This window comes from Mytilus edulis, chromosome 6, assembly GCF_963676685.1.
Source record: "Mytilus edulis chromosome 6, xbMytEdul2.2, whole genome shotgun sequence".
NCBI lineage: Eukaryota > Metazoa > Mollusca > Bivalvia > Mytilida > Mytilidae > Mytilus > Mytilus edulis.
The window spans coordinates 10,440,964-10,464,095 of record NC_092349.1 but is presented as its reverse complement, the minus strand read 5'-3'; the positions used below and the strand labels follow the sequence as shown (position 1 = coordinate 10,464,095).

Sequence of the window (23,132 nt, the reverse complement as noted above, 5' to 3'; positions counted from 1 at the left end):
GTCATAAACCTTGTGTTAAAATTTCATAGATTTCCATTCACTTTTACTAAAGTTAGAGTGCGAAAACTAAAAGTATTCGGACGCCGGACGACGACGACGACGCCGACGCCAACGTGATAGCAATATACGACGAAAAATTTTTCAAATTTTGCGGTCGTATAAAAAGATGTGTTATGGAGAATGAAAACTTTTAGTATGATATGTGCATTTTACAGTGAAATACATGTATCCTCGATGATTGGAAGTTCGTAACCCTAACTCGAAACACAAGGAAAAAAGCAAAACCTTCCAACAAATGTTATCCACGGTGAATGGAACTATTCTTTACTTTTTTGCAAACAGTCTGATATACTTAACCCTTTCACCGATTGCTGCCCAGAGAGAAGCTACTCTGAGACAATGGCTTCCCTGGCTACTATTACTCAAGTGGGAGATCTTCACAATAAATGTCAATAAAAACTTGTTTGTAGTTATTTGTGTATTTATTTCATTCACTAAAACCATGTTCACAGTTTTGTTCATGTTTTGATAATTTTTTATTCATAAAATATTCAAATTATCAAATTTTCAGCATTATCTAGGTGAAATTCTCAAAATTCTGCTCTTCGACCCCAAATCGTAATTTTTAAACCCAAAAGGGCAAAATTTTGAAAATTTTTATGAGGTTGTACAAATTCCTCACACTGAACGATGTCCATTCCAAGTTTTTTGTACATAAAACGACATTTTACGTCAAAAAAGTATACTAGTTTGGCTTCAATTCTTCCATATTCTTTCAAAAAAAATGTTCCCTCATTTCAAATTCTCGTAAATTTCGTCTGATTTTGACACGGTTTTCAACAAACGGAAGCGCCATGTTTACACTTTCATCCAGGTATTCATTAAAGAAAGATAACTCATGTTTGCACTGTTTTGAGCGGGAAACATAAAAGATGTATTCCGATCCCGGTAAAACGGGACTCATCGTCAGCTGTCTGAAGCGTGAAACCCGGTAAACCGGGACTCATTGGCGAAAGGGTTAATTGATGAATAGTTTCAGAAACATGGCCAATCTGTCTAAATTTCATATTGTGACCCGATTCCGTAAAATAAATAGACATGCTTGTAAGTTTCTGACCACTGTTTTGGACAGTGATATTTGCGCATGTGCAACAATATATAGGACAGGTCTATTGTATTATGTATTTTAATATTACAGAATAAATTCGAGATCAAATAACATATGTTATTCCATATTGGTATTATTTTAGTAGGTTTCTCTATATGAATCAGATTTTAAATAAACAAGAATGTGTCCAAAGTACACGGATGCCCCACTCACACTATTAATATACATGTTCAATGGACTGTGAAATTGGGTAAAAAATCTAATTTGGCATTAAATTAAAAAGATCATACCATAGGGAACATGTGTACTAAGTTTCAAGTTGATTGGACTTCAACTTCATCAAAAACTACCTTGACCAAAAACTTTAACCTGAAACTCGCACTTTCATTTTCTATGTTCAGTGGACCGTGAAATTGAGGTCAACAATTTAACTTGACTGTAAAATTAGAAAGATCATATCATAAGGAACATGTGTACTAAGTTTCAAGTTGATTGGACTTCAGCTTCATCAGAAACTACCTTGACCAAAAACTTTAACCTGAAACTCACACTTTCATTTTCTATGTTCAGTTGACCGTTAAATTGGGGTCAAAAGTTTAATTTGGCTGTAAAATTAGAAAGATCATATCATAAGGAACATGTATACTAAGTTTGAAGTTGATTGGACTTCAGCTTCATCAAAAACTACCTTGACCAAAAACTTTAACCTAAAGCGAGACAGACGGACGAACGAACGGATGCACAGACCAGAAAACATAATGCCCCTCTACTATCGTAGGTGGGGCATAAAAAGCATATTCACCTGAGAAAGTGTTATTCACCGCGCTAAACGTCACACGCTTTTACATGCAACATTATGGTAAAATGTTTCATGTAAAATTTGTTTTGGTATATGTTTGTCATCAAATACATTTTCTTTCCTCGGAATATGGAATAAAACAATTACTGTCTTTTGTTTCGGTAAATATGGGGTTCGTCGTCCTCCGTAAATATCAGTTTTTCAAAAGTCAATAAAACCACATATTTACCTCATCAAAAGACAGTAATTGTGTAATATCTCGTTAAATAGAGAAATTGGGACATACTAACTTTTTTATCCTTAATACAACATGTACAAAAAATATTAGAATTTAAACATGTGATTTTTGATGGTCAATTTGAAAATTCAGTATTTAACTTTAAACATTGTTAAGATAACTATAACGATGTCACAATGTCATAACTTCCTCAAAGTATTTGTTCATTCCATTTGCATTCAATGGCATAGATTTATCTTTTACGATCAACAACTTGGCAGATTTTGTTTAATCAAAGTATATGAAAACCAAACAGTCATAGTTGAAATAGACGTATAAACAATATGTAATATGCAAGAACATTCTCAACTTCACTTTTTGAAGCCGATACTAGTGAAAAATGTCACCAAAATATGTGGCTTATTTTTTTTTAAGTAGCATGTTGCCGATGATAAATATGTTTGCATGCCGTCATGATTAAATTGGAAATAGAGATGTCATGAACTTGCAAGCATTGATGATATTCTTAAATGGATTTCATCACCAATTTCTTCCCGTGTAATATAAGCATCATTAATGATTAAAATTATTATGCCCGTGTATATACCCTACAATAGAGATGCCAGTTTAGCGTTATTTGGCTGCCATTTTGTTTTCCGGTGACTGATATAACTGGAAAATGACCATTGTTATTAGATTTCTCCCTTTTGTCAATCTTTTATCTTTCCTATGTACCATTTCATGATGTAATAAATTATTTTTATTTCTATCACTATCTTTGTTTTTACTGAACATCGTTTCGTTTTATTTTATCGGGTCGAAAGAGAACCTACGTGAACGACTTTTTGAACTGCGCGGCACGTTTTTTTCCCTGGGGATGTCTAGTTTGGAGTCAAAAATAAATATGTTTCCTGACAACAAACTGTCCTTATTGGATGTGCTCCTCATTAGTCATGTTAGTAGGAGAAAGTTACAGAAAAGAAGAAGAAGAAGTCACTAACATATTTACAACCAACACATGGGAGTGTAGGACACCGGTCAGAATCTGTTATCATGTAATTTATGGTGGAGGAAGCCAACCTACTAGAAGAGAAACACAAGGTTGCTTGGCAAGAAGATACAAACGAAAGAGATAATAACAGATTGATGTCAAGTTCAAAGTCTGGAGCAACTTTCACCACCCGAGGTCCCCGAAGTATACACCTTATTACTATTTGTCCGCGGTATCCGGTCGTTCCGGCCCCAATTCAATTCGGCCCAAAGTCGATCTGGCCCAAGTCCATCCCGCCCACGTCGATCCGTCCCCAAGTCGCTCCGGCCCCATGATAAAATATAAATTAACTATATTGATTTTGGTGGAATTTGTCACAAATTTTAACAGTATAAATGGAATTTGAAAAATGTGTCCGATCGATGATGGATGACAACAGGTCAGTGAAGTATTGGAGTACAAGTTAAAGAACTATTTTAAATCGATACGAAAATGAGTGTTATTGTGTCCGTTTGTATCGCAGTTTCTACATTTTTAAATTATGAAGTTATTTTCCATGATAACTTTTACTTTGAATTTCATGGCGATTTTTATTTTATTCAGTTCACACACAGAATAGCTAAATAAATATTTAGTCCAATGGACCTATAAAATTTAAAGCATCATAATGACTTATTTAATCGAATCATTAGTCTATAATTGGTTTGTTTATTCAACAGTTGTCTGATGATTGTGAACTAAGGTAATGCCACTCGTAATCACTTAATTCAATCCAATGCTGATTAATTAATGTTACGTAATATAATATCAGCACTCTTTTATACTTTTTTTAGAAACGATTTGGCAAATCAAACAACATTTCCCAATTTGAAAAAATTTAAGAAATTAAGAAAAACAAAGTTAATATGTATCAGCTTGGGGATCGGCTTGTACCGTTCATGTATGTAACTATTTGTTATTACATGTTACACAAGATGAAACTTGTTAGGATCACAATTATAAGAAAATGCTAATTACTGCTGATTAATGTTGATGTCTAAATTCTTTTATATATGTTTTAATATAATTATACCCAATAATCTTGAAAACTTGTAATAAAGACATAATCAACCTAGTTGTTTTATACTCATCTAAGGAAAATATTTTTCAAAGGCCTTTTTTAATTTGTTTACCGTACACCTTTAACATTATAATAAAAATAATAAACATTTATGAATTACAATTAATATATATTTATTTTTATTCCTTAGAAATATTTTTTTTATTGGGGCCTGATCGACTTTACATATGGGCCGGATCGACGTGGGACGAATCGACTTGGGCCGGATCGACGTGGGGCCGGATCGACCCGAAAGCTTTGTCCGCCATAACTGGACTTCACACAGGTTCCCGTTAAATTTTGATGTCATAATACAAAATATCTGACGCCACAATAAAAAAGTGATTATTGTATGACGTCAATAGTTCGAGCGGGACTGATTCTGAGGTCAGCCTGGATTAGCGATAAGGTGTATTGAATATGGCGCCCCACAGCATAATTCAAGTCCTGACATTTACTAAATGCATATCATACTTTGCTGTGTTCCCAAACTCCCATTGGAGTTAAATGGTACAAATGCTTTAAATGAATTGATGGAATGCAAATTTATAGACATATTAAAATGTTTGCAAAAGAAAGAACAAACTATAAAATTTATGATTGAGGGAGATATTTTTTTTTTAAATATCACTTGCCATCGTGATGAACCCAGCCAGGTTTTGTCAATCGCATAATATTGGTTATCTTGATGAATCTACGGATAGAAATACATGTCGTTGTGTATTGTAGGTGTTTAAACAATATAAATAGTTTTTTTTCTTTTCCACTGTTTTGCTTTTCAACTCCCCGCCATTTTGACGCAATTGATCCCGTTTGCGACGAGGTTTGGACGGGAATACAGTTTCGGCAGTGGCTATTGTCACGCATTTTTATCGGTCTCCGTAATTAGGGACAAGATGATATTAAGCGGCAAGAAGCGACAAGAAGAAAAAATAAACGACAAGAAAGTATATTCACTATTAAACACAACAAATTTATAGAAAACAAATCATCTGATTATACTAATGGTAAAGAAAAAAATAGATTAAAATGGCTGTTAAAAAATAAATTGACCCCTTATGTTTCCAAAAATTCGTATACCGTTGGTTTTTTTAAATTAATAATATAGATATATGAACCTTTTATCCTGTTAAGATGGTATGGGAGTCTAAAATAAAATGAAATAATTTGTTCATACTTTGCCAAACGTAGTTTCTATTGATATATGTTCAAAAATATAATAAAAATGATAGGTCACCGCGCATTTTCTCAAGCTACAGGTTGTGACAAAATGACACATTTTGTATGGATTATACAGGAAAAAACACCATTTGGCGATTAGACACTAAACAAAATGATAGGATTGTAAAATAAATTAGGAAAAGATAGCTTTCAGACAATGCTTTAGGAATATCAAAAGAAAAGATATAGGGTCACCGTACGTTTTTTCTGGCTAAAATACAAAATAAGAAAATTCCATGTAGAATCCTTCAGAAAATGCCCTGTTTTACAGTTACCTTCCCTTAAAATGCCAATTTAAAAACATCTAAAAACAACCAAAAATAATCAACACTTAACTGTCTGGTAAACATATTAATATTTATAAGTTTTGTTCTTATAAATTGGTTTGTTTAAATGAATATGCACATTAAATATCTGCATTCCTGCATCAGATTTTGATAACTTGATAGAAAATGTGGACATAAGGCTCTCTGTTTTTTTACAATCCAAGATGTCGGAAGACACCCATACCACCTTAAGACAAAAACTTTTGGGTAATGTATCTATATTAAAGGATTAAAAGAACTGGCCGAGTTTATACATCAATACATTCCTTTAAATAATAATAATAATAATAATAATAATAATAATAATAATAATAATAATAATAATAATAATAATAATAATAATAATAATAATAATAATAATAATAATAATAATAATAATAATAATAATAATAATAATAATAATAATAATAATAATAATAGTACGGTACCAATCTCCCCTGATGCCCTCTGAATAATTCAAAATATACAATGATATAATATATACATTTACATACATACTTTTTATGCAAAACAAAAGGCGAAAAGCATACAAAATAGGTTCATGAATATATTTTGTTAATGTCAGATGTACAAGATAAATATATGGACTTTTATTTAGTAGGTAAATTTTATCTGATAATTTATTTACATTTTTAGTTAAGAAACAAGAAATTATAAAAAAAAACTTTGTTTGGACTGTTCTATCGTTTCTATCTTTTTTATTTGAACAGGAATACTGTTCTAAAGAACTGTACCGGAATATTCGAAATGTTTTTTTCATAAAATTTGTTCTCGGACGTGGTATGAAAAGACAATTATTGTCCGATGAACGCAAAGAATATCTTGCATTAACATTTTGGTTATTATTAAATAATTGACAAAGGTAATCAGATGCAAGACTATTTACACATTTATACATTAATTCTCCTTTGTGATATGTGATTCTTGATTGAAAAGTTAACCATCCTAATTGCTTAAATAAAGTTTTTGATGGCGTGTCGGATGATTTTTTCTGGCTGCCCTTTTTTGCAATTTTAACATTTTTTCCATATTTAGATTACATGTTTCAGCCCATATTGTACAACAATAATCAAAAAGAGGAAGTACATATCCATTATAAAATAAACATAAACCTTTTTGTGGAATATAATGCTTCAATCGATTTAGTAAACCTGGTCTAGTACTAATCACACTACATACTTTGTTTATTTGTTGATTCCATGAATGACAATCATCGATTATGATGACAAGTAATTTTTCACTGTTTACATTTTGTAAAAGATTTCCACAATATTCTATCTTTCAAGTATCTTGTATACTCTGAAGCTTTCTATGTGAACGAACTAACATTGGTTTGGATTTTTTAATATTTAAAATCATATCATTATTTTCACACCATATTTTAAAATTCGCTATTTCATCATTAAGTTTATCACATATATCATCAACGGAATTTGAAGAGTATTTAAGAGTTGTGTAATCAGCATACAAATCAGGCTTTGTGTGATTTAGCTAAAGTTGGAGATCATTAATATATAAAAGAAATAATAAAGGGCCTAAAATACTGCCCTTCGGTACACAAAATGTTACTTTTTTTTCTGAAGATATGTTGGTATTTATTTTTACTTTTTGAGACCTGTTTGATGAATATGATTTGAACCATTCAAAAGAAAGAGAATCAAACTTATAAATTTTTAATTTTGATAATAAAATTGAGTGATTTACAATATCAAACGCTTTTTTAAAATCCAAGAATACAACTCCAGTGTAGTTTTTTCCTTGATCCATATTAATTAACAATTCTTCTACAATTTTCGTTATCGCTGAATGACACGAATTTCCTTGTCTAAACATAGGTTGGTACTTATAAATCAAATCTAATTCTATCAAATATTTGTAAATTTGATAGTAAATAATCTTTTAAAAATCTTTGATAAAATTGTACAGATATTGGTCTTTAGTTGTTCATATCTTTACTGTTGCCACTTTTATGGATAGGTGATACTCTTGCACACCTAAAGATAGATGGAACTAAACCTGCACAAAGACTTAAGGATGTTTGCTGGTCCTGTTTTGGATTTTTTGTCAGATTTTCTAAAATCCTCTGGTTTTATCCATTTGAATGCCTTAAAAAAATTTGCCCATGGACACCCATTTTTCTTTTTATCAATCTTAAACATGCATAATTATAAGCCATTTGTAAAAGTCTTATGAAATCTTATTTATTTTTTAATAGTTTTTGAGAACATTGATTGGTTAATGATAAAACTATGAAAACTCAAGAGAGAACATTTTCCCGCAAAAATTGCAATGGCCAATATCTCGAAAACAAGCACATTGACCCCTATACTTTTTTGCTTTTTTGATTCCTTAATTAATCCCCTGTCAATATATACTAGTTTAATGAAAAGTTACTTATTCTGACACTGAGCAGCAAACTTCCTTAAATTAAAAATATGCGCAACGGATTCATAAATTATTGGAGCACTTATTTTTAGAATTTAAAAAGTCGTCTAAAATCCGTTAATAATCCTACAACAGGTCATTGGATACCCATACCAACAAAATCGCAGCTAAAGCAAACAAGACCTGATAGACTATGAAGTTAGGGAAAAAAATAGACCAGAAACAAACGAAAGGTTTGGCTTATAAATACTGCTCCAGTTTGGTAATGTAACAAAAACAAACAAAAAATATATTGAAAAAGTACTAAGAAGAACAACACGTTACATCACAAACAGGTACAATACCACCAGTAATGTCACTTCCATGATTGAACATATACTATACTATAAGAATGGACCTAGTTTGTTTCTATAAGAATTTACTAAGTGTATCACTATAATAATCTACCTAGTGAGTTGCTTTAAGAATACAATTAATTTACTACTTTTATAATGTATCTATTTGTATGCTATACGAAAGGACCTAGTGATATTCTATAAGCATGATACATCCGATACATACAGGATACAGACTGCCATCCATCTGATACGTTTAAATCACATGTGGAGCAGGATCAGCTTACCCTTCCGGAGCACCTGAAATGTTTCTGTGTTGTGTCTTGTGTACTGTTGTTTGTTTGTCTGTTTGTCTCTTCCCTTTTAGCCATGGTGTTGGGCGTTGTTAGTTTATTTTCAATCTATGAGTTTGACTGTTCCTCTGGTATCTTTCGTTCATCTACTTCTGAGTGAACGGAAATCACTTTCTCATCATGCGGTTAAGTATGTATAGAGTATCATACTGATCTGATTGAGTAAGGGTACAGCACATAATCCGGATATAGAATCCAAGCCGTCTCGCATGTATCTGATTAAGAACACAAGCAGTCTCATATGCATGTGAATGAGTAAGGATACAGCTTCTCTCATATGTATGTGAATGTGTTAGGGTACAGCTTCTCTCAAATCTGATTAATTACTGATCCAGTCTCGTCTACATCTGGTAGAGTAAGTGTACAGCTTCTCATATATCCGATTAAGTACCTAATGTTATGTTATTATAGAATATATCTAGTTTATGTTGTAAGAATTTAATTAGCGGAATATATTACAAAGCTTGTAGTGCTAAAGGCTGAAACGGATGTACCTAGTGCGTAGCTATAAAAATGTATCTAGTTTTAGCTATTCTGTTGTACTTGCTATGATTTTTATAATTTACTAAGTGTATAAATATACTTATGTTCTTATCAATTAGTGATATGATACAAGAATGAAAAAGAGCTATGCTGTAAGAATGGACTTAGTACTACTAAAATTGAGAATGGAAATGGCGAATGTATCAAAGAGACAACAACCCGACCATAGAAAAAAAACAACAGCAGAAGGTCACCAACAAGTCTTCAAAGTAACGAGAAATCCCCGCACCCGGAGGCGTCCTTCAGCTGCCCCTAAACAAATATATACTAGTTCAGTGATAATGAACGCCATACTAATTTCCAAATTGTACACAAGAAACTAAATTTAAAATAATACAAGACTAACAAAGGCAAAAGGCTCCTGACTTGTGACAGGCGCAAAAATGCGGCGGGGTTAAACATGTATATGCGATCTCAACCCTCCCCCTATACCTCTAGCCAATGTAGAAAAGTAAACGCATAACAATACGTACATTTAAAATTCAATTCAAGAGAAGTCCGAGTCTGATGTCAGAAGATGTAACCAAAGAAAATAAACAAAATGACAATTATACATAAAAAACAACAGACTACTAGCAGTTAACTGACATGCCAGCTCCAGACTTCAATTAATTCAATTACTAATATGCTATAACAAAGGTTATAATAATACAATATAATAATGAACCTTGTGTTAGTCTTTTAGAATGTACTCAGTGTTTTACTATAAAAAATTAACCCAGTGCTATGCTATAAGAATGAGACGAGTAGTATGCCACAGCAATGAACATAGTGCTATGCATACACATAAACTCATCATAGATACCAGGACTCTTAATTTTTCACTTACGCCAGACGCGCGTCTCGTCTACAAAAGACTCATCAGTGACGCTCTTATCAAAAAATGTTTTAAATGCCAAATAAATTACGAAGTTGAAGAGAATTGAGGACCAAAAATTCCTAAACGTTTTGCCAAAATACAGCTAAGGTAATCTATTCCTGAGGAAAAAAAGCCTTAGTATTTCATTTTGTATTTTAAAAATTCAAAAATTCAAAGTTTTGTTAACAGTTAATTTATATTATGAACATATCAATGATAACTCTTAGTGAATTATCATAAAAATATACCTAGCGCTATATGCTATGATTAATCATATGACTAGCTGGTTGTTATTAGAATGTACTTGTTGTATCACTAGTGCTTTGCTATACTAAAATAATTAGTGAATTCCTCTAATAATATATCTATTGGTATGCAATACGAATTGTACATCTGATGCATGAAGAATACAGGCTTACATTTATCTGATATGTTAAGGATTTCATGTATATCTGAGTGAGTAAGAATACACCTTCTCATACTTGTGATTGAGTATTTATACAGTAGCATATTCATCTGAGTTATGGTATAGCTTATCTTTCTGATGGAGAACCCAAGCTGCCTCACATGCATTTAAATCAGAACACAGGCAGTCTCATATGCATATGAACGAGTAAGGGTACAGCTTCTCTCACACCTAATTGAGAACTGATCAAGTTTCGTCTTCGCCTACTTAGTGGAATATAATGTAAATGCTCTAAATGCTAAATGCGGAAAGGATGCTCCTGGTGCTTAATAGCTATGAAATACGTATACCCAATGTTTAGCTATCCTATTGTTCTTTTTTCACTTTTATAATGTACTTAGTACACCAATATTGTTATGTAAGAGAGGGACGAAAGATACCAAAGGGACAGTCAAACTCATAAATCGAAAATAAACTGACAACGCCATGGCTAAAAATGAAAAAGACAAACAGACAATCAATAGTACAAATGACACAACATAGAAAACTAAAGAATAAACAACACGAACCCACCAAAAACTAGGGGTGATCTCAGGTGCTCAGGAAGGGTAAGCAGATCCTGCTCCACATGTGGCACCCGTCGTGTTGCTTATGTGATAAAAATTCAGTAAATAGTCTAATTCGGTAGGTCACATTCATGAAAGGGAAGGGGATTGTAGTTACTATGTAAGGAACATATCCGATATCATTTGTGAAACGGTTACTCCATAGCGGTCAACCAACTCGTGATGGCGTCCGTAAAATTACGAAGGGATGATTTCAACTTCACCATTTGGATATCTTGGTTTCATAGCTTTCTTGTGAGCAGCAACCCTCTATTAAGAAAATCATGATAGGAAATACAAGCACGGGAATATCGTATCAATTGGGAGATATATACCCCGTATGCAAGTGCTGCTGGAATGATGCTACTTAGAAATGCAAAGTTTACAATTGGAAAGCTGAAATCATCTCTTTTGTCGTAAAGTTTTGATTTCAACCGACCCTCATTGTCAATTTCTAGATGTAAGTCAAGATATGAGGCCGACTTAACTGTATCTGTAGTATCCTTTATCTCTAGTTCGATGGGATAGATGTGTTCCACATAGTAACCAAATTTTGAATTATTTAGTGAAAGAACATTATCTATATAGCGGAAAGTAGAGTTAAAGGATATCGCTAACTTCTTATCTTTCTTCCTAAGAAGTTCCTGCATTGTCGTTTGTTTGTGTTACATATTTGTTTTTCGTTCAATTTTTTTTGCATAAATAAGGCCGTTTGTTTTCTCGTTTGAATTGTTTAACATTGTCTAATCGGGGCCTTTTATAGCTGACTATGCGGTATGGGCTTTGCTCATTGTTGAAGGCCTTACGGTGACCTATAGTTGTAAATGTCTGTGTCATTTTGGTCTTTTGTGGATAGTTGTCTCATTGGCAATCATACCACATCTTCTGTTTTATATCTAGTGCTTTGCTTAAAGAATGTAGTTAGTGTATTACTTTATATAAATAAAAATACTTCTTCTCATACATATCATTAACTATGTATAGAGTATCATATTCCTCTGAACATATAATTCTGAAAGAGAACCCAAGCTGTCTCATATGCATCTGATTGAGAACACATACAGTCGCATATGCATCTGATCGAGAACACAGTCAGTCTCATATGCATGTGACGTAAGGGTACAGATTCTCTCAAATTTGATTGAGTACTGATGCAGTCTCATCTATATCTGGTATGGCAAGTGTACAGCTTCCGATTAAGTACTTAATGTTATGTTGTTATAATGTTCCTAGTTTAATATTATAAGAATTAACATAGCGAAATGTTATGCAAATACTCTTTGTGCTGAATGCTGAAAGGCTGTTTTTAGTGCTTAGCTATGAAAACAGACCTAGTGTTATGCTATCATATTGGACTTGCTATGCTTTTGAATGTATGATGTGTAAAATATGATAATGTACCTCATGATATGCCTTAAGAATGAACCTAGTTATTTGCTATACTAGTTGATAGTGTAATGCTATAAGCAGGAATTAATGTATCAATATGATAATATACCTTAGTATTAGGCTATCAAAATGGACCTAGTGCTCTGCTATAAGAATAAACCTATAGTGAGTTTCTATATGAATGTACTTCCATGTAGTATATGACTATGAAAATGTACCAACTGCTTTGGTATAAGAATGTTACAAGTGTATCACTTTAATAATGTACCTAGTGATATGCTTGAATTATGTACGTAAGGCTATGCTATATGAAAGGACGTGGTTGGCTGCTTAAATAATTAACCTAAGTGACTATAAAAATGTACCTAGTGATTTGCTATAAGAATGTAAGAAGTGAATTACGTTAATAATGTATCTCTTGGTTTGCAATACGAATGAACCTAGTGCTATGCTTTTAGAATAAACCTAGTGAGTAGCTATACAAATGTACTTACATGTATTATAGGGCTATGATAATGTACCTAGTACTTTGCTATAAGAATATAACCAGTGTAATACTTAAATAATGTATCTTTTTGTATGCTGTATGAATGGACCTAGTGCTATGCTATAATAATGACACATGCGATATTAGATGAAGGATACAGTCCGATGCATCTGATACTTTAAGTATTTTATTTACTTCTGAGTAAGCAAGAATACACCTTCTCATATATATGATTATATTCAGTATCATATTCATTTGATCGAGTAAGGGTACATTCTATCATTCGGATAGGGAACCCGAGCTGTCTCATATGCATCTGATTGAGAACAGAGGCAGTCTTATATAGATATAGAAAGATGTGGTGTGAGTGCCAATGAGACAACTCTCTATCCAAATAACAATTTATAAAAGTAAACCATTATAGGCCAATGTACGGCCTTCCACAATATATGCATTTTTTACTAATGAAATTTAATTATGTTCATACTGGTAATACGTCAATACATTAGATTATGTCAACACAATGTAAAGAATATATTAGAGTTTCATTTGACACTCAGATAAATAAAACTGTTACTTTAAATAAAAACTGGGCCTCAAACCAAGTCAACATTTTTTAAATTATTTTCAATCTTATTAACATTGTTAAAAAGTGTATGATTTTTTTGTCAAATTATGAACCGAAATGAGTTCTTGGTGATCAACTAGTTCAATGCCCATTTTATTCAAACACCAAGAAGACTATTTTTTCTTTCATTCATTAAATACATGGAGCGTCAGTAATGGTATAACATTACACCATTGACAAAAGATAACAAACGGATATTTGAAATGGAAAGTAAAATAAAAATCTGATAGTGCCATAGTAACAAACGAAAAACGTCAAAAAGGCAAACAACAGTACACAAAACACCGCATAACAAACTTTAGATAGAACAACACGGACTTCAACAAAAGTCGGTGGTGATCTCATGTGGTCCGGAAGGGTAAGCATATCCTGCTCTGCATGTGTCACCGGTAACAGTTGCTTTTTTGGTCCATAGTGGATAGTGTAATGGAAATGTACAAAGAATAACATCGATAAAATGAAATATAGAAAAATTGAATTAAAGATTAAAGATATCAATTTATTTCAATGGTATCACTGTGCTCAACCAATCACACTTCCGCCACCTGAAAAATATAAAGTAACAATGAAACGTTACATATTATATATGAATCAATGTTGTTGATCTAACATATTTTAACCATGGGATTTTAACTTAAGCCAGTACATATAGAAAATATTGTTTACACATTTTTAGTAGTCAACAGTAATAACATATAACACCTGACTTCAAGTTTTGATCCAAACTGAATTCATGCAAGCTGATTATCGACTTGTAGGACATTATACACTTAAGACAGGATATGTTTAGCTTAGTTTTCTACCTTCATAATAGATTTTGAACCAATTTATAGGAACGGAAGTATAGTAAGTAGTTTATAGAACCAAATGAATGCTTATAATACATTTGACATATATCAAATTCTTGGGTGTGTTAAGTTCATAGTTTATTCATGATTCCTGTTCGCCCTGAGGTTTATAAAAGAGAACAGAAAGATACCAGAAGGACATTCAAACTCATAAATAAAAAAAAAAAACTGACAACGCCATGGCTACAAAAGTAAAAAACAAACAAACAACCAATAGTAATCAAAACACAACAAAGAAAAATAAAGACTAAGCAACACGAACCCCATCAAAACTGGGGGTGGTCTCATATTCTTATAGTCCTGTATATGTGTTATATTCGTAGTTTATTCCTGGTATTAATTCGCCGTCAGTTTATAATCTAGTCATACTCAGTTAATTGAACCGTTGTTACCGAAGGTAAGGATTTAGCAACCTGATTCAAATGGAGAATTATGTTACTGTGCTAGATTGACTTAAATATGTGTTGTCTTATTTTACACTACCGTCCCTTTCAATTTTTGATAATTCTTCAAATATGTATTTTCCTCTTAAGTTGTTAGTCTGGGACATACATAATTAAGGTCTCCCTAAAACACGGTTAATGCTCTTTATGATAAACACCATTTTACCTGATTTAAAAGTTTTTAGTTTAGGCGGGAAAAGAACAAGTAACGTTATAATTAGTCCGAATAATCATGACGTCTTAAAAAACTATTATATATTTTTTAGCTTTGGCGCCTTACGTCGATGTAAGGCGTCAAAGAAAAAAAGTATAATAGCCTTTTAAGACATCATAATTATTTGGTCAAGCGTCAAAGAAAAAAGCATAATAGCCTTTCAAGACGTCATAATTTTTTGGACCAGAAAAGACTATGATACGTTACCTTGACTGATGATGATATTTGCTTGTGCCCTCTTAGTCCCAAATTCATTTGTAGCGACACAGGTCAATATTCCAGACTGTTGAAAATGCCTGTACCAAGTCAGGAATATGACAGTTTTTGTCCATTCGTTTTTGATGCGTTTTGTTATTTGATTTTGCCATGTAATTATGGACTTTCCCAATTGATCTTCCTCTAAGTTCAGTATTTTTGTGATTTTACTTTTTGCATATTTGTAATTGTTATCTTTGATCCATGTCGTACACCCAAAGTATTACCTGCTTGGCCAAACTGTTATCAAAACAAAGAGAAAGTTCCATCAAACCGGAGGTAGTAAATTTAATAGCCATCACATGACAACATTTTCATTTTTTTTAGTAAAACATGAATGGTTTTTGTACATACATTTTAAAAACCAAATTTTCTTAGTTTTTTTGTCAAACAATTAAGAAGTTTGTATATATTCATAGGTTGACAGATATATAGAACAGTGTCACTCTTGTTCGGTTATTTAAAGTGATATTCAGTACTAGTAGGTCATTTACATTATTGAAAACGAAAAACGTGATCGATAATTGGAAGCTGTAATGAAATAGCAAAACTAATGATAAAAGTAAAATCGTCAACATGCTATTGTACCTCCGGTGATTACAGACCATGTTTGTGTAAATTATAGAATTCTAAAACTACTTTATTTGTTCACAGATAATTTACCTTTGTTTCACTTTCAATGTTGACATTCTTTTCCTTTAGATAACTTTTCACATACAATTCTCGTGTTACACGTCTAAAGCTAAGGGGTTAAATTGATGTTCACATGAGTACGGATTCATTGGGGTCAAATTATTCACTTGCAAGTGAATAATTCATAATCAATGTTTTTTTCGCTTATTTTGACAAAATTGAACCATATTGGCCGCTAAAAGGGAAATATTATTTCACTTTTTGCATTTCATTGATGATTGAGAAAAAATAAATAATATCTTTTTCATATATCTTGTAGCTAGTGCCCCTTTGAGTTATATGTTGAATTATTAATTTAATGAAAAATGCTTTCGTACTGGTTGGAAGGTCCAAGTGATGGTTGGTTCTGGAACCCCATCGGCTTGACACGTGAAATTACCATCAATTCCTGCACGTTTAAGTGATGATTTTGGTGGACTGGTAATTCTGGGAACACCTGAATATAAAAGAATAAGTAAATTTTAAAAAGGTTCATCAAATTTGATTAATTTGATTTTCATCAACATTTGTTTTACTAAAAGGTACTTCAAAATATTAATGCTGATCGCTGAATGTGACACTTACAGCAATAACTTCAACTTAAGATCACAACCAACGTGTCCCAGTATAAACAGTCCTACAGGAACAAGTATAGGACCCTCTTTGATCTGTGCAGTTCGCACCATTATTACAAGGATTTGAAAGACAGTCATTTATATCTGAAAACCAAACATAAATACAGGATTAAACATTGTAAGAAAAAAAGATCAAGGCATTATTTATTTATTTTTTTAATTCTTGATCATTGATTTGCCTTTTTTGTTTAAAAAGCATTTTCTACATTTGGTGGTGAAATTAATATTTCTACTGATTTTTTGTGAAATGAATATGTGCTGCTGCTGTTAAAAGGGATATTTTAACTGCGGGTTTTGTAAATGTTATTTATATTGCTGATGGTAAAAAGATTTGGTACTATTGATGAAACATATTTTTCTACTGCTGTTGTTGAAAGACACATTTTAACAGTGAAATGGATACTTCTACTGCTGAAGGTAAAAAAGACGATTTGTTGCTGGTGATGAAATGAGTATATATAATGTGGATTTTGTAAAGGATACATCTTCTCCTGGTGGTGAAAAGTATATTGCTATATTTGGTGATAACATTCACATTTGAACATGTTGTGGTGAATTGAAATTTTCGGTTGCTACTTGGGTGATGTATATTTTTGCTACCGGTGATGAAAGAAGTGTTTTCACTTCTAAAATGAATATTAATCTCTGCACGGATTTGTAAAATGGATATGTCAGCATATACTTCAACCAATATAATTATATACTGCCTGTTTTTACTGATGGTGAAAGGGAGATTTTCAATAGTTGGTTAAAAGACTTTTTTTTCCAATTCTTGTAGTTAAATGAATATTTCTGCTTCTGGTAAGGAAAAGAATATTTTAACTTCTGGTGGTGAAAGGGATATTTTAACTTTTGCGGCGATATGAATATTTTAATTTCTGACGACAAAAGGGATATATAAACTGCTTGTGGTGGAAAGAACATTCTATTTTCTGGTGGTTGATGGGATATTTAAACTTCTGGTGGTGTATGAAATATTCAAACTTCTAGAGTTAAATGGTATAGTTCTGTAGCTAGCGGCAAAATGGACAGCTGGTGCCCACCTCCGGTAGCGGGGTTTTCTCGTGTTGTTGACGACCCATTGGATTCATTCAGCTGTTATCTGCACTTTAGTTGTTGTCTCTTTGATATATTTCTAATTTCTATTCTTAATTTCATTTATATTACTGCCAGTTGAATTGCTATTTTTGCTGATAATGGTACATGGGAGTTTTCTGTAATGGATACATGCTTCTGCTTGAGATTGTTTATTAGATATTTCAATTAGTAGTGTTGAAATGGATATTGAAGGTGGTGAAATGAGTATTTGTACAGCTGAAGATGGGTGGCATGTGTCCTTTTAATAGGTATTTAAAGACCATATTGCTAATAATAAACGCTAAGATAACGACTGAAAAAAACTGCAATATTACTATTAAAAAACTCTATCACTGTCGTGTTCAGTAGTGGACAATTGATTACACTCTTTAATAAATGTCACTGTCAAGTATATACATATGTATATGTTTTTTACCTATGTCACAGTTCTGTCCTGTTAAGCCATTACAACAACTAGTACATTGTTCTTGGTCGTCGCATGCATTTATAAATAATTATGTAGCACAAGCAATTCTTCCATAAGACTTGCATAACCCAAAACGTATATGAAAACGTTGCCAGCAATCTGGAAGTATAAACAGATAACAATACTAAATTATAATAAGGCGCTGACAAATAAGACACTGTATAAAAAAAGGAACACCAATACAAGAGACTATGATTACGCAGTTTGTAATTTTAAAAATATTTGTTGAAAACTCAAAATTAAATCAAAATAATAAGGTAAAATTGTTGCAAATGTCCGCATTTGTAAAAAAAATAAGAAATGCAAACATTTACACCATCTACTTCAAATGCAATTCAGTCGTGAGAAAACATTGTTGCTTCAATGTTGCAAACACTATTAATGTTCCAGATTTAATAACTCAAGATGGAAAAAGCTTACAGGAAGTAGTCATGCTGTTTTTAATAAATGGTTTTGAAGGAGTTGAAGATTGCAAGATTGGTACCTTTCCCTCCATATTGATAATAATGTGGTAATCCAATTCGTTATTCGCTTAGAGACCCCGCCCACCTAAATTTAAACAAATAAAAAAAAAATGTGGGCTGCACTAACGCATTATATGTTATAGATTCCAAGAAAGGTTCATGTCATATGGCTATCCGATTGTTTTGGTCAATATGCATCCTCGGCTTTTCAAAATTTGTCTTTAAGTGTTCACGGTGAATGTTAAGCAGGATCTGCTTACCCTTCCGGAGCACCTGAGATCACCCCTAGTTTTTGGTGGGGTTCGTGTTGTTTATTCTTTAGTTTTCTATGTTGTGTCATGTGTACTATTGTTTTTCTGTTTGTCTTTTTCATTTTTAGCCATGGCGTTGTCAGTTTGTTTTAGATTTATGAGTTTGACTGTCCCTTTGGTATCTTTCGTTCCTCTTTTATGAAAGAAAAGCGCCTCGGAGGCTTGAACTTAATAGCGGGTTGTTGTTAATTTTTCATTAAAAGTTTGATTGGGGGCTTAAAATTTGAAGACACAAATGGATAGTCAGCGAATATGAAAAGTAAACGTCATGCCAAAAACTTGAGATTAAGTACTCTTCATTTTGATTGACAAGCTAAACTTTCAATGAGCATGACTAGACACGCACAAAAGTGTGTATAACAACATCTGAAAACAACTAAATAATGATTTGCTCTAAAAAAAAAAATGATGGGTGACACATTCTTATTTTAGTTGATTTGTACAAACCATTCAAATAAATAGAGTAGAAAAATGAAAACAAGAACATCTAGTAAAATCATACAAATCGAGAAGGAAATTAACAAATCTTAGACACGTTAGAGAACTGACAAATCACAAAAATTAAGCTATTAAAGATATTGTTAAGAGCACTTCTATCAAGGACGACCAGACATTTTTTTCGAAGGTCGTTTAAAAAAAGTTGATCAGCAATCCCAATTCTGAAAGGATAAAAAAGTGATAGGAAAATTTCGTTTAAAATTGAATTAGGTTAACCTACTAATCTGTGAATATTATAACTTTTCACTAAAACATATGACACAAGGACGACACCTGGAATTATAGAATTTAAATTTTACAATTCTCAAAATCTAATATATATATATATTCTCCTACAAGAATCATTTTCAATTCTGAAAATTCAAGTCCAGTAAAGTCAATATATGTAGTTTCGGTTATTCGTTGGTAGTTTGTATTTGAATTACTAGATAACCACTTAAACATAATCATGTACAATATATCATTTACCATTGCTTGGTATATGTTTACCTTTATCTGAAGAATTTCTATCGCACGGAAATATGATGATACCCATAGGAGGTACAAATATAAAGAAAAAACATAATTCATAAAAACGCACGATACAATCTTGATAATACCATCAAAATTATCCAATATCATTACACCAGACATCGATGTCTCTTCAGTGAAGTTCGAGGGCAAACGATTTGAAAGAACAAACCCTTAAAACAAAAACTGATAGCTGATTAAACCAAAACAGACAAAAAGGAAACCCAAACTTTGACAAGGTAACAGAATTGTCAAAGAGGGACATTCCTTAAATAAAAATTATATCAAATTTTATTACAGAACTGGATACTCGCAGGTACTTTAATTCCAACATTAGAAGTAGAATTGAGAATGGAAATGGGGAATGTGTCAAAGAGACAACTACCCGACCATAGAACAGACAACATCAGAAGGTCACCAACAGGTGTGTCTATAATGCATATAAAAAGACAAGTACCCAGTTCAGATTTATAAAAATTGACAAGTGAACATAAAAAGGTAACATGTACGTCAACCTGTCAGGAATGTTCTTTGAACTTTCCCCATTATTGGTAAATGGTTTATGCAGTCTAATGACACATCTTGTTATAAATAAAGGCAACAGTAGTATACCGCTCTAAGAAATTCATAAATCGATTGAGAAAAAAACAAATCCGGGTTACAATTGTTTTAAACTCACACATAATAAAGTACTATAATCCTTTTATTTCTAGATACGTGTAGTGAATAATTAACTTTATACATTTGCATTTATCATATAGAGATAAGGAGAAGTAATATGAAATGAATCAAGCATACATCAAAGTTGAAATTAAGTCAATGTTAGCAAATATATGCAATTGTAAGGCATTCAACAATGAAAAATAAATTGTAATATTTATACAATATCAACATAAGCAGAAACTAGATTAAATTATCGCAATCCTAAACCATTAGTCAAAGACAGATAGACATTAGCCTGGCAAAAGAAACCGAATATACACCATAACAAAAACTACTAAAACCTTTTGGCTTTCATTCTATTGTGCATTCTTGTGTCTTTTAACAATTGTAAACTTGCTACGTAGCATATAGCTTCACGACAAGAACTTTAATGACAACAACCTAATTTTATAACTTTTCGTTATGTTTTTTATATTAATGAATGAATTAATATCACGCTTGAATCAGGGCGATTTATAGCTTGTTATATCATGCTTGGAACTTGGCTATTGCTGAAACGGAATATTAACAATTATACATGTTCTGATAGTTTTATGGTGATATTTTGTTGTTCATCTCTACTTTAAGACATACATTACCGATTTTAGAATATGTATATATAAAATATTCTTATTAGTTTAACATATTAGAACATGCATTTTTGCGACGACATCAAAAGATCGATGAAGGATAAAAAAAAACTTAAATCAAATAGTTTGGGGATGGGGGTGGGGTAAAATTCTGCAAGTTTTGTATATCTTAAACCAATTTTTACATATATCCCTATTGGTAAATAAATTTTTCCCAAATTCAGTTAAGAGGGGGTAGGGGTCAGTGAAAAAACTATGTTAATTAATTTTTTTTTTATTCTACATTGAACTTTTGATGTCGTCCCTAAAGATAGGTTTCAATTGATTCTAAAGTAAAGTCAACAGTAGTATTAAATGAATCAACGTTTCAATAAATGATAATCTATTATAATAGGTCAATCTATGAAAACTATATAATTGCCGAAGGTGGCCATGTTTGTTTACAAAAAGGTAGCTATGTTGTTTTACAACTGTTTGATGTGGTTTGAGCTTTTGATTTTGCCATTTGATAAAGGACTTTCCGATTTCAACAACCCTTTGAGTTCGATATTTTTTTTTTTTTTTACTTTAAACAACCCACGGAAAGACTTTGTAAGGACAATTTCTGATGGTTCTATTTTGCTATGTTCTCATAATTAAAATACACAAAGCTAGCCGACAGACGACAAGGATAAACGGGCGCCGAATGAAGAAAATTGCTTCCATGTATCAAGGTGAAGATACTGTATTAGGAAAACAAGGGCTGTTTAAGTCATGTACACAATTTGCAGTGTACTTAACTATTAACACGTTCATTTTGGAACGCATTCGGTGATAATGTCCTATATTATGTTAACTTTAAAGATAGCAATATGATAAAAATTGATATTTTTGCACACGAATTAAGATTTCATTTCGGTTCCTTGTTGCTGGCAATGTTATTTTGAAAAAAACTATTTTACCTGCATGAACGATATATATATATATATATATATGTACGTCTGAGTCAGTGACAACTCTACAACAGATGTATCCATCGGATCGCCATCAATGATGGTGATTCATGGCTGTGTACATAATGTATATACAACTCGTCTAAACATCAACCCAACAATGTTAGATCTGTAAATTTGCTTTCGTAAATTTTTGGTTCTTCCCTCGCCAGGATTCGAACCCATGCTACTGTGATATCGTGACACCAAATCGCCTGCACTGCAGCCGTCCCGTTAGACCACACGACCACCTGGGCTCTACAATAATAGAGCTTTCGCTGGCCGTGTGTAACCTTTCCTCGTCAGTTTTAATCTAGCGGCGTACTACAGTACATGATATATAAGGCATGAAGATGTTATTGTTACAGATCAGCTAAATTATCTATTGTAAATGATCCTACAAATTAATGTAAGATACAGTCACAGAAAATAATTATATATATGGCGATCCGATGGATACATCTGTTGTAGAGTTGTCACTGACTCAGACGTACTTATAAATATAATTATTTTCTGTGACTGTATCTTACATTAATTTGTAGGATCCTTTACTATAGATAATTTAGCTGATCTGTAACAATAAAATCTTTATGCCTTATATATCATGTACTGTAGTACGCCGCTAGATTAAAACTGACGTGGAAAGGTAACACACGGCCAGCGAAAGCTCTTTTTAGAGAGCCCAGGTGGTCGTGTGGGCTAGC

General features: G+C 32.2%; 1 protein-coding gene across 1 annotated transcript in view; it reads right to left on the bottom strand.

Annotated features, from left to right (window-relative positions):
• LOC139527085 (protein HIRA-like) overlaps positions 1-5,040 on the bottom strand; it is a 54,713-nt gene extending 49,673 nt beyond the window's left edge. The window contains exon 1 of the mRNA XM_071322354.1: positions 4,850-5,040. Coding sequence (XP_071178455.1) covers positions 4,850-4,886 — 37 coding nt within the window. The 5' untranslated portion in view covers positions 4,887-5,040. The remainder of the gene's footprint in view (positions 1-4,849) is intronic.
• Between the last annotated feature and the right edge of the window lie 18,092 nt (positions 5,041-23,132).